At 48.5% G+C, this 16,124-nt stretch overlaps 1 protein-coding gene across 2 annotated transcripts; it reads right to left on the bottom strand.

Annotated features, from left to right (window-relative positions):
- Positions 1 to 1,493: 1,493 nt before the first annotated feature.
- On the bottom strand, positions 1,494 to 15,467 carry RAE1 (ribonucleic acid export 1). Of its 2 annotated transcripts, none has more exons than XM_080925268.1 (12): positions 15,387 to 15,467; positions 12,941 to 13,035; positions 12,279 to 12,383; positions 10,576 to 10,668; positions 9,238 to 9,324; positions 8,122 to 8,208; positions 7,937 to 8,008; positions 6,876 to 6,983; positions 4,783 to 4,889; positions 4,632 to 4,707; positions 3,992 to 4,186; positions 1,494 to 1,903 (listed from the first exon to the last, which is right to left on the bottom strand). In XM_080925268.1, the coding sequence occupies exons 2-12, from the start codon at positions 13,028 to 13,030 to the stop codon at positions 1,817 to 1,819; spliced, it is 1,107 nt and encodes a 368-aa protein (XP_080781394.1). In that variant the 5' UTR covers positions 13,031 to 13,035; positions 15,387 to 15,467; the 3' UTR covers positions 1,494 to 1,816. The 2 variants fall into 2 exon arrangements, with proteins under 2 accessions (XP_080781394.1, XP_080781393.1); XM_080925267.1 differs by having other exon boundaries at positions 15,236 to 15,461.
- Positions 15,468 to 16,124: the final 657 nt, after the last annotated feature.

Here is a 16,124-nt window from a genome sequence, read left to right on the forward strand (position 1 = left end):
GGGGGTTGCGTTATCAGTGTGGAGGCAACCACCATGTCACCATATTGGTGACAGCTGCATACTGGCATGCAGCCTCTGAGGTGGCTCAGAGATTAAGAGCACTGGCTGCTCATCCAAAGGTCCTGAGTTCAATTCCCAGCAGCCACATGGTGGCTCACAACCATCTGTAGTGGGATCTGATGCCCTCTTCTGGTGTGTAGTTGCGCATGTAGGTAAAACTCTATACACAATAAATAGATTTAAAATTTTGTGAGTACACTGTCACTGTCTTCAGACACACCCGAAGAGAACATCAGATTCCATTACAGATGGTTGTGAGCCAGTACCTGGTTGCTTAGGAATTGAACTCAAGACCTCTGGAAGAGCTGCCAATGCTCTTAACCACTGAGCCATCTCTCCAGCCCATCTTTGACAGTTTGACACAATCTAGAACCACCTAGAAAGGGAGCATCAGTAAGGGACTGTCTAGATTAAGATCTGAATGTTAAATGATGTGAAAGACCTGCCTGTGGGGATGGCACAATTCCCTAGGTAGGGGATCTTGAGCTGTTCCAGAGAAGTATACTAAGCAGATGTGCATGTATCCACTGTCTCCTACTACCATGGCCGTGATGTGATCAACTCCTTCAAGCTCCAGTAGCTGTTGACTCCCTCAGGCCCCTGCTATGATTTACTGTAACTTGCAACTGTGAGCTAAAACAACCCTTTTCTCCCCTAAGTTTCTTTTGCCAGGGTGTTTTATCACAGTGACAGGAAATGAAACTGACAAACCCAGTTTTCTTATTCACCCAGTCCCGTAAACCATAATGTCCCATAATGCCACTCTTGCCAGCAATTCTATCTAGCCAGGCAGGATCATGGGGGTCCAGCAACAGCCCAGCCTGCCTCTGCCCACTTCACTCCTGGCCCTCCAGGGGCCAAGTCCCAACCCATTACATCACCACTGCCAAGTCATGGCTCTCCACTAGGGCATAGGTCTCACAACTCTTCATAGCCAGCACCTACACACACACATTATAAGTGTACTTATGGGCCTATTTAACAGAAACCACAGATACTTAAAACATAGCTTTGTATGTTAAACACATCTTGGTAATTGTGTAAGGAACCCAGGGCAGACACACAGTGACGATCTCGTGCCAAAGTGCTCACGTGGTGGGTTAGTCCATCCCTAGCCCTCTGCTTGACAAACTCTAGGGTCTAAGCTGAGTTGCCTGCTGGACTCTAAGGGCACCCCAAGCCACTCACCTGGGATCCACTGTCTCCCATTTCTGTGGAATAAATGGGTTGTGGAAAGAAGCCCCGCAGTGCTGGGAAAGGTGGCCTCTCAGGACATCACACCATCCCCATTCCTCAGCACTGAGGCAGTTGTGGCATGCGGCTCATACAGCTTCCCAGGATCTGACAAAATGAAGAGAAAACCTGGAACCCAGCACTGATTCTGGGATTGATGGCTATTTCCTAAGGAGTAGGGAAAAGGGATGAAAAGCAGGCCATCTTCAAAATATTTTATTATAAAACACAACACAGGGCTCATCAACAGTTCCCACTCAACACTGTCAAATACACTGCTGGACACAAGTTCTGACTTCATTTAGAATCTCAGTTCCCTTAGAGTTTCAGGAAAACCGCAGCAGGGAGTGGAATGGAGAGAAGTCAAGCCACCAGGATGCTGCGCTGACGCTGAACAAGAACACAGTCCGTCCAGAGGTGGACACTCACAGCAAGGGTGGTGGCCACCCAGAGTTGGGGCCCAAGTTTGGGCAGAGATGAGGTGGAGTGGAGATGGAACTCCAACAGCCCCAGCTTCAGGTCACTACTTCTTATTCCTTGGCTTTAGCTCTTCAGCTGCATTACGCAGGAAAATGTAATTTTTCTTTTGGGGATTATAAAACTCATGTCCCTAAAGAAGGAAAAACAAATGACCTTAGTATTAAAAGCAATAGCCACACAAACACCAAGTCCTGCTCTGAGAACTTGAAGACACCTGAAAAGGCAGAGAAAGGATGGAGAGAAGTTAACGGTCCTGTGTCATACATGGCCTCTATCATCAGGAACTTCACTGCCAAGGCAACTGCTCAGTCTCAGGCTGTGAAGTCACCCATAATGCTTTTGGGGAAGAACCTAGTCCACAGAAGGAACAGCTCCCAGGAGAGAAGTGTCTGGGGGCATCTGTGGGTGGGCTAAGAGGACACAGCCAGCCTATACAGGCTGTGAATGCTGGGCCCGGCCCTTCACTAGGATCCCAGAGTGAGGAGGAAATGCAGTACCATCCCAAACAGATGAGCTGAGACTTGGGAAGGTGTGGGCCTGGAGAAGTGACACAGCTGCAGCACATTCTTGCTTTTCTCACCACAGCAGCATTTACAAAGTTTTAGTGTGAGAGCTCAAGGGTAGCTCATCACAGAATGTGAAATCCAGCTTTAGGGAATGGCTATGCCCAGGCTTCATGCTCATCTACGCAGCCATGGCTGCACACTGGAGACAGATGCTCCCATTCTGAGCAGGAGTTCTGGGCCTGTTTCTACTTGTCCACACAACACAGTGAGTCCACATGCTTTTACAAATCATAACTTCAATTGTTAAATTTTTGTTTTTTTGAAACAGGGTCTTAGTGTGTAGACTCGGCTGGTCTTGAACTCAATAGAGTTCACCTGTCTCTGCTTCCCCAGTGCTGGGATTAAAGGTGTGCTCAGCTAGACTTCAGGCTTTGGGTAGCACTCAAGAGCATTAGCACTCTATGGCTCCTAGAAGGAGCCATAACTTTTTTCTTTAGTTTGTTTTCTAGACATTCTTTCTTTGGTGGTGCTGGGGACTGAATCAAGGCCTTGCCACAATGCCAGGCAAGCACTCTGCTCCTGAACTACATATCCAGGTGCATTAAGTTTGAGGGGAGTCCTGCCAAGTCACTCAGGCTCTGTGATCCTTCCATCTCAGTCTCAGTCTCCTCAGTGCTGTGACTGTAGTGAGAGCCATCACTCTTAGCAAAATGCAGGGTTTTAAGAGCTCTGTTTATGTGTACCCATTCGTGTCCGCGTATGTGTACTCAATGGGGGGCATCGGACCTGGAACTGGAGCTACAGTCATTAGTTGTCATGAGGGTACTATCCCAGCTAAGAGTGGGAATACACTAAAGAGAAACGAGCAGAGCGGCCAGGAGGCAGCAGCTGTGCACCAGGACTGGTGTCTCAGGATGGTAACAGCTAACAACCCAGGCCACCCCTAAGTGGAGGAGAATGGCTGGCAAGCAGTGGTGGAAACGTCCTCCAAAGGACACATTGGGCAGCTTTGGGAATCAGAGCAAAGCAGGGATGAAACACAAAGAAGGCTTCCAGACCAGACAGGGACAGGGAGGAGACTGGAGCATCTCAGCACTCCTGCCACAGTGAGTGGACATGTGCACGGGAAAGGACAGTGAGCAGGCCATGCACACCCTGCCGATGGCAGTGAGAAAACTGGAAGAAGTGGGGTGAGAAACAAATGTAGGGAGGGTAGCAAAGGCTGAGACGGATGGAGAAGCCACCACGAGGAGCAAGGCTTGGTGGGAAAAGGGAGAAAAATGAAAACCATGAGGAACGAAGGGAGCTATCTCCCCAGTAGACTCTCCACAGGGAGGTCAGGTTGTGGCCCCAGGCCCACACTCTACTGCTTGCCTGCAATGCCTCAAGATTCAGCCAGAATCCTGCCAGCTCCTAACTCTCCCTGCTCAAACCAACCAATGCACCAGAGCAACACCTAGGCAGCTGGCCCCACATCCATCCATGTTCATGTGTCCAAGAACAGGGAGGAGCTCATAATGGGTCTCTCTGACCCAACACCCCCCAACCCCCATGCAAAGTTAAACCCCAAACCAAGACTCAGGCCTCTGCCCACAGGAAGGTGGCAATGGCCTGGCTAAGGGCACACATGTGCAGAGAGAATTAACTCAAACTCAGGCCTTCGGCCTCAGAGCCTAAGAAGGAGAGACCAGAACTGGCTTGGAAATTCTCACCTTAGACCAGTCGTAGCTGGAAGCATAGGCGAATATGTTTCCATTGTGATTGAAGCAGCAAGCTGCTATGGGCTGATCTAACTGTTCTGAAGTCTTCAGTTTTGTCCTGGCATCTTTATCCCAGAAGCTGAACCTGCCATCAGACCCCACAGTGGCAAGGGTGCCATGGACAGGATGGAAGGCAATTCCGTTCACCTGCGAAGGTTGACATGGACAGTGAGAGGCAGAAACAGGTTTCTGCCAATGTAGCTCCCCAGCCATGCTGTCTGAGGGAACCAGCAGCTTAGAACTAAACCTGCGCTAACTAAACCCTAGGAATCCCTAAACGGGAATTCATGTTCACACCCACTGGCCACACTAAGCAGCAATCTCAGGAAAAAAGTATGGATTTCTTTTACAGACTAATTTCTTGACCATCAATCACCATGCGTGGAAATTGTCTATAGACACCCATAAACAAGTCGCAATCTCAGTGCAAGCCCATCAAGAAAAGAGCTAACAGGTTTGTAAAAGAGCACTCAAGTCTGCAAACACATAGGCTCTCTCTCCTAGGACTCCTGGTTCCAGTGCACTTGGAAAACCAGCTCCAAGTTTGGTTCCAGGGGGCTCCCCTTCAAGATGGAGTGCTGCTGGAACGTACTGCATAGATGTCTTGAGGAGCAGAAGTGTTGGTTCCGTTGGATCGATGGCATTTGAAGGTGAAGTTATCTTTGGCCCTGAAAAGCAAAGGTGTCTCAATCTCCTTTCAGAACCAGCTGAAAAGAGCATCCAAGGCAGTGAGAGCCACTTACGGATTTGGAGGATTGATGTAGTGAATGGCAACTCTCCCCTCGATACTCCCAAGAGCAAAACCAGTTGGCTTGTTCTGTTTGTCTTTAAAAATAGCCACACACCGATGCTATGGTTAAAATAAAAGAGGAAGGACCATTAGCACCATGTAAGTAAAGATTAGTTAACATGAACATATATGTCATCTTATTTTTAGGTTTTAGAAAAACTAAGCCATGACTCAAATATAAAGGTATATTTGTCTTCCCAGCAAATGCTACTCTCTAACCTTCCTATAGCCCCAGGATACCAGGAGTCATGTGTTGCACAAATGCAGCTGCCCCGTTCAGCACGATCCCACTTTAATCAGCAGGTACCCTTTAGATCAGACACCCAGTCTATCCTATTTCCCTGGCCTGGATGGAAATGGTATAACTGCCAGTCCTCTTACAGGGAATGCTGGGTAAGTTACACATAGCAAAGCCAGTGTGATGGTTTGTATATGTTTGGCCCAGGGAGTGGCACCATTAGGAGGTGTGGTCTTGTTGGAGTAGGTGTCACTGTGGGTGTGGGCTTTAATACACTCATCCTAGCTGCCTGGAAGTCAGTCTTTTCTCATTTGCCTTCATAAGATGTAGAACCCTCAGCTTCTGCACTATGCCTGCCTGGATGCTGCCATGCTCCTGCCTTGATGATACTGGACTGAACCTCTGAACCTGTAAGCCAGCACTAATTAAATTGTCCTTAATGAGAGTTGCCTTGGTCATGGTGTCTGTTCCCAGCAGTAAAACCTTAAGACAGTATTTTGGCTATTATATACAAGGATCCACCTAGGCTGTGTCCTCCTGCCCTGGCTCTGCACTTAGTATACCAGACTCAAGTTTACCCATGGTGCAATGATAAGCTCACTTCCTTCTTAGGAACTGCTGGCCCAACAGAAGTTCTACTGGACTGTATCAGAACCCTGGGTACTTCAGGCCACTTCTGAGGTACAGGAGGAGCTTTGTCACACTCTTGCCAACACGTGCTATCTTTCTCACTTTTAAATTTGTATTTCTGTGTGCTCACAAAAGTGAACAGTGTAATGTAAAATATATAGGCATGTGAGCAAATGCACAGGAACCAGAGGACTGTGTCAAGTGTCCCCTGTCACTTCCTTTGTATTTTCTTAAGGCAGTCACCCAGGGATGCTCCTGTCTCTAGCTCCCATAGCACTGAGGCTGCAGGTGTACACTGAACCAGGCCCATCCTGTCACGAGACTTGGGAAAGGGAAGGAAAGAGAGATGACTCAAGGGTAACCTTTAGTCTGAAGGGCAAAGGGAGCCTGGCTAGAGATAATGAATGACCACCAGGGGTAAGGTGTTCTGGAGAATTCCTTATGGTGATGCTCTAGGACTTATACTGAGTGCTATCAGTGAATTCATAGGGAACAAAGAGTGAAGAGTGAGGTATGAGGGAAGACTAAACAGGAGGACAAAGGATCACAGCAGTTCTAGCAGGGGCAAGGATGGTCTGTGTCTCAGGATCAGAGCAGGCACACTTGAGTGAGGTGCTGGAGGAGTCTCAGTGATGGACTATGTCAGGTTCCTGCAAAGGCTATAGGGCAAAAGGGCTCATCATGGAACCAGCCTCCAAAGACCCTGGCCAGCACCTAGCATGGGAAGATGCAGCAGGAAGAACGCACGAATGGTTGAACCCTTCCTCCTCTGCTAGCACAGGAACTGATCCTATTTTCTGAGATGTTTGCTAGGAGACTTAGATAACAGAAACAGGAAGGACTCACAGTCCTGCGGCCAAGGTAGGACTGAGCTGGAGGAAAACCTGGTAAGCAGTAAGAGTGAAAGCAGAGATGAAGCCAGAGAACAGCAGTAGTCCACCCAGATGAGCTGGGAGCAGACAGAAGCAGTAAGCTACTCTGGGATGTCTGGGGAAAGCAAAGTCTGGCTCAATCATGCTTGTGTAAAACTATGCTTGCTTCCTTGAATTCACCTCCTCTGAACCCAGCAGCAAGCTTTTCAGGAGATACTGCATACCTGAGCCCACGAAAGAGCACTCACTACCCTGCATGTGGTAGGTGCTCGACATATGCTTCTCAGTAGTGTGTATGAGACCCACCTGGTGCTTCAGTGGAGACTCTATTCTCCTGAACTCAGAGGGCTGATTCTCTAACTGATAGACAATCAGGCCTCTTTCTGCAGTGGCCACAACAGCCATCGGGTATATCTAGAGAAGAGAAGGAAGACACACACTTGACATAGAGACAGGGCTTTCACACCTAAGTGTTCAGTCCTCATTTAGTCGTGAAATTCTAATGTTTTAAAAGTTTAGTAATTCAATGATATTAAAAGTATTTCGTGGAAACCTAGAAAAACTCTGCCTGTAAGCAAAGCACGCATGTACTTAAAATGCTTTAACTAGTGGTAGGATTTTTCTTTTTTACACAGCCTAGTATGACCTTATCCTGAACCTGGATTCTCATTGGTGCATCCCAAGTTCTATAGTTCCAGGCTTTTGTTACTATATGCTTTACAGTTTTTAAACTATAAAATATGGATATTTAATAAGCACAGAGTCACCAGTGAGAATGAATGGTCACCTCCACCCCGTTATATGATATATTTCAATGATTTCCTTTTGTCTTTGATACCAGGTGTCTCTTTCCTTCCTTTATCAAGACAGGATCTTACTGTATAGCTCTTGCAAACCTAGAATTCCATTGTAGACTTGGCTAGCCTAGAACTCAGAGACTGCCCTGCCTCCACCATGCACTTTTCTCAAGACGGATCTCTTCACCGTGGCACTGGGGCAGTTGCTACCAACCCTTAAGACTTAATCAAAGATACTGAGAAAGCACTTCAGTTTCCACACCTCTCAGTGATCAGTGCCACACACATCTGTCTCATTCCTCTACTATCACATCACGCTGTCTCCCCATGAAGGACAGGTGGCTAGTGCACATGCTCAAACAATGGCTGAAAGTCCAGCGCTTTCTCTCCAGTCCCAAAGACAAGAAAGAAGAAGGTCCAAAACCCAACACTTGGCACATTTTGGACATGCAGCCCCAAATGTCATGTATGAGCAGAGTCCGTTGAAGTTGAAGAATTTAGATACCTACAAACTACAAGGTTTGTAGAGCCATGTTTACTGGGCTGTTGAAAAGAAGTGAGATTCCTTACCACATCTGCACAGTAACAGCGCTCAGGGAGCTGCAAGACCATCATAGGATTGGATGATCGGGTATCCCAAAACTGAAGGCAAAGAGGAAGATAAGTAAGAGACCCTAATGGCTGAAGTCTACATGAACCCAGCGATCCCCATCTTCAAAGGTGCACAAGCCCTTGAGCACAGGGATGCAGCGTACCTTCAGAGTCTTATCCCAGCTCCCGGTCATCACGCAGCTGTAGTTTGGGGCCTTGATCCAATGTATGGTCTTAACAGGAGCGTCGTGCTTTCCACAAGAAAAATCAGGGGACAGGTTCAACAACTAGCACAACAGCTCTCCCTCTGGAAAGCCAAAGGAACTGACTCACTGACACTGAGTTACATTCAACAGTAAAGAAACCGAAGGGTACTGCAGCGTTCTCTCATGACCCCAGGTCACAGACCAGAAACTTGCCCCCAAGTGCTGCTCTGACTCAGGTTCACCCTTATTTATGATCAGTGGTGACGACCAGGTCCTCGCCAGGGAACCGTTGGGAACAGCTGAGGGAAAGCTCCACATGCCGTTCATTTGTCACGGGGATGCATCCACCAGAGACTAGGGGATGTCTGTGGTCCAGGTGCCTTCCCCACCCCTCACCCCTACTCTTAGTGGTCCTCATACTTAGAACCAGCCTGCTGCCCACTTGAATGAAAAAGGCCTCTGTAGGCTCGCAGGGAGTGGGTGTGGTTTGCTGGAGGAAGTTCATCACTGGTGTGGGCTTCCAGGTTTCAAATGCTCAAGCCAGGCCCAGTGTCATTCTCTCTTCCTGCTGCCTGTGGATCCAGATGTAGGACTCTCGGCTACCTCTCCAACACCATGTCTGCCTGGATGCTGCCATGCTTCCCACCATAACAATGATGTACTAACCCTCTGAAAAGTACCCCTGCTCTAATTAAATGTCTTTCTTTAGAAGAGTTGCCACAGTCATAGTATCTCTTCAGAAAAACAGAACTCTAAGTAAGACAAGTGATAAATGTTCCTTGTACATGGTGTCCTAACCCTGAGGACATTGCCTGACACACGGCAAACACTCAACCAACACGTGCTGAATGACAAGTGAACAAGTGTACTTGACAGAGCAAGTCACACAGAGGTCCTGAAGTGTCAAGAACTATGTCCTCTTGTCTCTACAGATCTGTCACTACCTATGTGCACATGGGAGATTTGTGGCACAGTGCTGAGAAATACTACTGCTAATGAGGGAGCTTACAAACACGCTATGAATGTGCTAAAGAGTCTTCCCATGCTGTATTGTCAGCCCACCCACAAAGTCACCTGTGCTATCTGAATGGCCTGGTTGCTGTTCAGGTCCCACATCTTGGCTGTCTTGTCACACGATGCTGTGAACACTTTGCTTCCATCCTAAAATAAAAGAGACAGTCTGTTGGCTGAGCAAAAGTAAGTCTCCATGTCCGACAAGTTGGGTTAAGCATCTGCTCTGCATTGTGTTTCCCTATTAAGAGCCAGCACGGGCTGCAGAGATGGCTCAGTGATTAAGAGCACCAACTGCTCTTCCAGAGGTCCTGAGTTCAATTTCCAGGAACCACATGGTGGCTCAGTCTTCTGTAATGGGATCTTCTGATGCCCTCCTGTGTGTGTCTGAAGAATGACAGTGCACTCACATACATTAAATACATCTTTAAAAGGGGGGGGGCTGTCAGCAAACTGCAAACTAGTTCTGTAAGCAGATTAGACTCTGACCTCACATAGAAGGCAAAGGCAGACACATTTCTGAATTGAGGTCAGCCAGGTCTACAGAGTGAGTTTCTGGACATAGGAACCCTGTGTCAAACAACAAAAACAAACAAAACAGAGACAGAATCTCTACAAATTTGAGTGGCTTTGAAAACTACGAAATGAAAACCAAATGTGGCTGGTGAGACACTCAGTGGTCACTCCCAACCCCAACTGACTGATCACATGACCCTCATTTGTCACATCTCAGGGAATCCTCAGGTAACCAAGTATCTGGTTTGGCCTCAATAGCTTACACTGTTATCTAAGCCCCAAGTCTGAAAGGTTCCATACCCTTCAAAACCACAAAAAAAAATTACCTGTAGGCAAAATACAACACCCATAAAAATAAAACTAAGAGCCTACATTTACACTCTACATTTAAGCCATAATATACGTTATTTAAAAAACAAAACAAGCTGACAGCAGCAGCAATCTCCAAGTTCAAGGCCATCCTAGGTGAGAAAACAAACAAGCAAGAACAAAAACCCAGTCTCAAGAACCAGTCTTTGACCTTGCCAGTCATAGAGCTATTGTCTGGAATACAGAGCAGAAAGGGAAAAGGCCCTCCCTCCTCTAAACCAAGAGAGGGAAAAGGAAGAAAACAAATCTTGCATGAACTCCCCATTTTGGACATTCCAACTTCAGGGTTCATACCCTTAATCCAAAATCCCAGGCTCCAAAGTGCTATCACAACCAACTGCTTACTAAATTAGAGCTGTCCCTGTGGCTATGACTTTGCTCCGCCATCATGGACCCTAACCCTCTGAAACCATAAGCTCAAGGAACATTCTCTTTTATAAATGGCCTTGGTGTTTTGCCATAGCAACACTAAAGTATGTAATAAAATCCTATCTCAGAAGAGGAGATAGGACTTACATCACTCCAGCAGACGTCAAGCACTGGCCCAGTGTGCATCTGCTGGGCCTTGGGAATGGTTTGCCCGCTGTCTTGTACTTCCCAGCAGCGAACCTGTAGAAACAGGACAGATTAATGAGATCAGGGCGGTTCCCAGCCTCTGACATGCACACGCACAGTACAGCTTACTGCCGACTTCTTGCATAAATCTGATCATCTAAATTCAAGAGCAAACTAAGCAACGTGTACAAACAAGCCGCTGAGACCACAAATGGAATGCTCACAGCAACAATGCAGCCCAGCTGCTCACTCAGCAGTCAGACATGCCTCTAGAGGAAACCCACCTTTCTCCTAGAATGCTTCCCAAGGCACTTTCCTGTTAAAGGTATGCATTTTATAGATTTTGAAACTATGACAAGAAAATAAATTCCAGAGAACTAGTTAAGTTCTGGATGCATTCTGTCTTCCGTCAATGCACACGCATCTTACTGCAAACCAGAACAAGCCAGAACACCAGAACTTGCAGCCAGCCTCTGCCGCTGCTGCTGCTTCCCTCGGCTGCACTCTCACCCTGTCCATCTCTGAATATGTTTCTAACTTGGCTTATTCATTTTTTTTTTTTTGAGACGGTCTCACATAGCCCAGGTTGGCTTCGAACTCACTATGAAGCTGAGGATGACCCTGAATATGATCCCCCTGCTTTACTTTCCAGTGGGTGGAGAACAGGTGTGTGCTACCAAACCTAGTTTTCGTCCAATACTAAAGCAGCAAGTGAAATGAGGAAAAGGCAGGCCTGTTCAACCTTCACGTGCTTCCTCCTCCCTGCTCCCTGCATCCTCACTGTTGCAGGCCAGTGTAGAATCTTTCTCTAAACAATTCTGCAAACAGGGTCTATCTGTGTAGTTGCGTCTGGTCCTATACAGCAGGGTCAGGCAGAAGCTCACTGTGGACTTTAAGCTTGGGTTTTGTGTGGAACTCAGAGCCTCATGCACCTCAGGTGAGTGCCTACGCCTCTGGAGCTGTAACCCTGGACCTGGGGTATCAAGACTAGCTTGAAGACCTGTGTCCTAGTTTCACACACACCCATATGAAACTGTCCCTAAGCACGGACTGGAGCAGTCTCAAACTCTGGGGATGAAGGCACTGTCAGGTGCTTCCCCCAAGTCCTAAATGCACAGTCAACAGAACAAGAGGCTTAAACACAAAGACTTCTGAGGAACTGCTGTGACTTGCCTGTCTACCAGTAGGACTGGATGGCTATGGCTTGTCCCCTCACACTATGACCCATCATAGCTGCTTATTCTTGAGAACATCTTAGGGGGAAATGAGTACAGCATACACTTCTTTCTGATCACAGAAACAGAATGGGCCAGAGCTGCCTCCTAACACCCATGCCCATTTCCCCAGACCTTGCAAACTCCCCTTTGTGCGGTCACCGAGCTTAGTGTTCAGGGCCTGATGAACAGACAAGTTCAACATCCATCTGAAAAAGTTTCTGGGTGCCAAGAAAGGTTCTTAACAAGCAGTACAAATAGTGCAGTTGGGTTAGGTACAGGGAACCTTGGGGCAGTGCCTGGCTATGGTACTGCCATTCTGAAGGATGCAGTTTCTACACTGTCTTAGAAAGGACCACACATAAGCCTTCGCCTCAGTTCACACAGACAGAATGGAGGTGAAGGGCAGGCTAGCCTTGCCTACATGGCAGCTGCCCGAGAAGAACTTACGTCATTAGCCCATGATCCCGCAATAAGGAAGTTCCCCGGTAAGGTTGGGGGGCTGAAAGACAGACAACCGATGCTGTCATCAGGAGAAGACGTTACTTCAATGTCCTGGGGAGGGAAGGTCAGGTTAAAATGTACACATCATCACCATAAGGCACCTTGCTTTCTCACCAAACACCTCAAGCTCATCTCTCTTTGCCTCGAGACCTACCTGGATCTGACCTTTCCTTACTTTGATCAAACACAAGAGCAATACACAAGTCAAGGAAAATACTAGAGCTGCAGGATTAGCAATGTGTTAAAGGCACCAAGGCAGCATTTGCAAGAGATAAGGTCCCTCCTGCTCCAAGTGTCTGGCCAAGTTGTTCCACCCTCACCCAAGTCCTCGATTTCCCTTGGTACAGAGAACTGTGGACATTCTCCAGGGCTGCTGCGAGAGCCACACTAAATTATGCAGCAAGCACGCCCTGGGAAGCTCTGGCTTCCATAGGTGGCTTGGCAGCTGTGATGAGCTACAAGTGAGGACAGGACACTAGTTCTGCCGAGGACAAGTTTTGTGTGCCAGTGTTCCTCAGCTTTATCCAGCCAGAGTCCTCCACCCACTTTTCTTCACCCAACAGGAGGTTCCTGGCTCTCTGTGTGCCCCGCGGGAGTCTGAGTGATACCTTCATTGGGTTGTGGTTATCTGTGGTTGTACTCCCAAACATGCTGGTCCCACCAGTCCCAAAACCAGAGGTTGATCCAAACAGACTCATGTTGGCTGGAAAACACAAAGTGGCAAATGTTAAGGACAGGTCCCTCTTAGGTGGTACAAAGTACACAGCAGAAACTAGCACAATGATGCTAAGCCAGCCTTGCTCTTCAGAAGAGCCTAAAAAGCAGAATGCCTAAAAAGAAGCCTTTTTGTCCAACATAGTATAACCTGAACACTTGGGCAAAGGTGGGTAGATCTCTGTGTATGATGACAGCCTGGTCTACCTACTTAGTTCCAGGCCCCAGACAGGGCTACAGAGAGCCTGTCTCTCTTGCGAGTGTGCGCGGCTCTCTCTCCCTATCATTACTTTTTGAGCATTTTTAGCCTCTGGAAGCTATGAAGGAACTCTCCTACATCCAGTTTCCTCTACTCTATTGGAAGGATACCTTGCTAGCACTAAGGCACCAACACAGACAGAGAACAGAGTCAGCAGCTAGAAAAGAGCTGTCACTCTCCAGAGTCAGAACGGCATTCTAGGCACCCAGCAGCAGACAGGAGGGCCTCCTGTACCCAGGGTCCACTCTTGGGGGCTCCCTTTCCTCTCTATTTTAGGAGTCCTAAATACTCAAGTCAATATCTGCATGAAGCTACCTAGAAAGACCCAGTCCTGGCAGGTATTCCACAATTTCTCAAGGCTTTAAGAAAAGCAGTCCAGGCCGGGCAGTGGTGGCCGGCCTTTAATCCCAACATTTACAAGGCAGAGGCAGGAGGATCTGAGAGTTTGAGGTCAGCCTGGTCTACAGAGTAAGTTTCAGGACAGTCAGGGCTACAGAGAAAGCCTGAAAGTCTGGTGTGACGGTGTAAACATGGAGCCATCAATAGTCAGCACCATGCTTTCTTGAGCATGGCAGTCTACCAGTCCCAACTGTCACTCGCCACGCCTCCACTTCCGGCTGTGCTGAAAGGACAGCGCACTCATCAGGGCTACTCTGTGGCTGGCCAGTTGGCTCAGGCAGTCAAGACACCTGCTATACAAGCCCGGAAACATGAGTTTGATCCCCAGAATCAGCAGGAAAGTAGGAAAGAACTCAAAGCGGTCCTCTGACCACCACATGTGGACTGTGACATGCATGGCCATACACACATAGACATGCAGAGACAGTTTAGAGTTAGTCAGGTAAGATCTCTGCACTTGAGAGGTAGGGTCAGGAAGAGCAGGACAGCCCTGACTGTACAGAAGTCTGAGAACAGCCTGGTCTACAAAAGACCTCATTTAAAGAGAAAGATGTGCATGTTCTAGCACTGAATGTAATAACTATGTCGTTGCCAAGGAAACCATCTGTGCACTCTAACTCATACTCTTTTGCCACACTTCAAACTGTTACTAAAAAGCACATTCTTAAAACCCAGAATTCCACCAAGTCAGGCACCTCTTCAAAGTGAGGCAAACGCCTGAGAAATCCACTGCCTAATGAGGGCCGCTTCCTCACTGACAGGGGAAGCTGCAAGAAACTTTGGGAAAGCATTTGACTTTTTCTGACTTCAAAGTAGACGACGATCAGAACCACAGTAAGGAGCACATCCAAAGCTCGGAAAACGACTGGGGAGACACAGCTTGGAAAACGACTGGGGAGACAACCCTCAGTGTTGATGACTACAAGCCTGTCTGCACAAGGTAGAGAGATGCACAGACACATAGGTTTCCTGCTTGGATGAGCCAGGAAGGACAGGGCTTCTGCACAGCCGTATGTTTTGGGAACCTGAGTTATTCTTGATTTTTCCACCTTTAAACCAGAAACACGAATTCCTCCTTCCTGGAGTTATGAAACAAAATGAGCCCCAGTGCATGCTTGAATTAGCATTAAGACTTTTCATTTTAGATCATTGTACGGGTATGCGCACGCGAGTAGGACGTCCACGGAGGCCAGAAGGGGGCATCAGATCCCCTGCAGCTGGAGTGAACAGGCAGCTACTAGCTGCTGTGACTTCTGGAAGAACAGCGAAGCCATCTCTCCAGCTAAAATACCTAAGGGTGTGTTTTCTGAAATAAAGACTCGTGCAGCTCAGTCTGGCTGGGAACCCACCCAGTTAGCTCTGGCTGGTCTTGAACTCCCGACCCTCCATTGCCCAAGTGCTTGCCCACGCCCGCCCGTCCGCCCCGCCCCTCACGTCTGCGCAAACCACGGGCACCCCCGCCACGTCTCCCTCACCGTCTCCCCATCTCCGTGGCCCCGGCAGTGTGCGCACGCGGAAAGGCCCGGCCTACCTAGCGGAGCGCACAGGGTCCGGCTGCAGAGAGGGGCTCAGTTTCCCCACGCGGGCCCGGGCTTTCCTGAGGGAGCGCGGCTGGCGGGGACAGGGGTGCGACGTGAGGCCGCCTGAGAGTCGCGCACGCGGCGGGACCCGAAGCCACGAACCTGCTCTGGCGCGGGGCGGAGGGGGCGCAGGCAGAAGACCCCAGACCTCCGAGTCGCCTCAAGCCGGTGGAAACTGCCCCGTTACCAGAGGAGCCCCGCGCATGCGCCACGAGCCACTTCCGGGACTGCCCGGAAAGCGTCAGGGGACGACGTTCCGCCCAGCTCTAGGAGGGCGCACATGCGCAGGAGCCCTGTTGAGGTCGAGAGGAAGTCTTTATGCCAGCAGTTTGTGGGTTGGTGGAAAGGCACAGTTGCCAGGCAACTAGTTGAGAGAGGGCGTTGTTTTCACGTGTGTATTTTATTTATCGTTGTGAGCTGAAGAGATGGCTCAGCAGCCAAAGGCAGTGGCTTGGAGAGGACCCAGGTTCTATTCCCAGCATCCACTGGACAGCTCACAGGTCTCAGACAACCAACGCCAGTTCCTGGAGAACTGACGCCCTCTTCTGGTCTCTCTGGGCATTGCCTGCAGTGGTGCTTAAACGTGTTCAGGTAACATACCCATATACACAAAATAAAAATGAGTTCATAAGCTCAAGTCCAGCGCTGCCCTCTAAGAGGCTGCCTACCTGGAACATTCTGAGCGGTATGATAAAGAGAATGGTGCCTACTCCCTGGAATGTTTGCTTAAGATTTATTTCTGTCCATGGATGTTTTCCCTTCGTGTATGTATACATGCAAGCAGAGGCCAGAAAACAGTATAGGATCCCCTGGAATTGGATTTACAGATAGTCGAATCAT

The sequence above is a fragment of the Micromys minutus genome (assembly GCF_963924665.1).
Source record: "Micromys minutus genome assembly, chromosome: 11".
NCBI lineage: Eukaryota > Metazoa > Chordata > Mammalia > Rodentia > Muridae > Micromys > Micromys minutus.

What these genes read in the sequence shown, in the direction of transcription:
- RAE1 (XM_080925268.1), bottom strand. Translation starts at nt 13,030, where the DNA reads ATGAGTCTGTTTGGATCAACCTCTGGTTTTGGGACTGGTGGGACCAGC. An exon ending in CGGGATCATGGGCTAATGAC is followed by an intron (nt 10,669 to 12,278) that starts GTAAGTTCTTCT and finishes CTGTTTCTACAG; the next exon opens with GTTCGCTGCTGGGAAGTACA. An exon ending in AGTCTCCACTGAAGCACCAG is followed by an intron (nt 4,890 to 6,875) that starts GTGGGTCTCATA and finishes TTTTAACCATAG; the next exon opens with CATCGGTGTGTGGCTATTTT.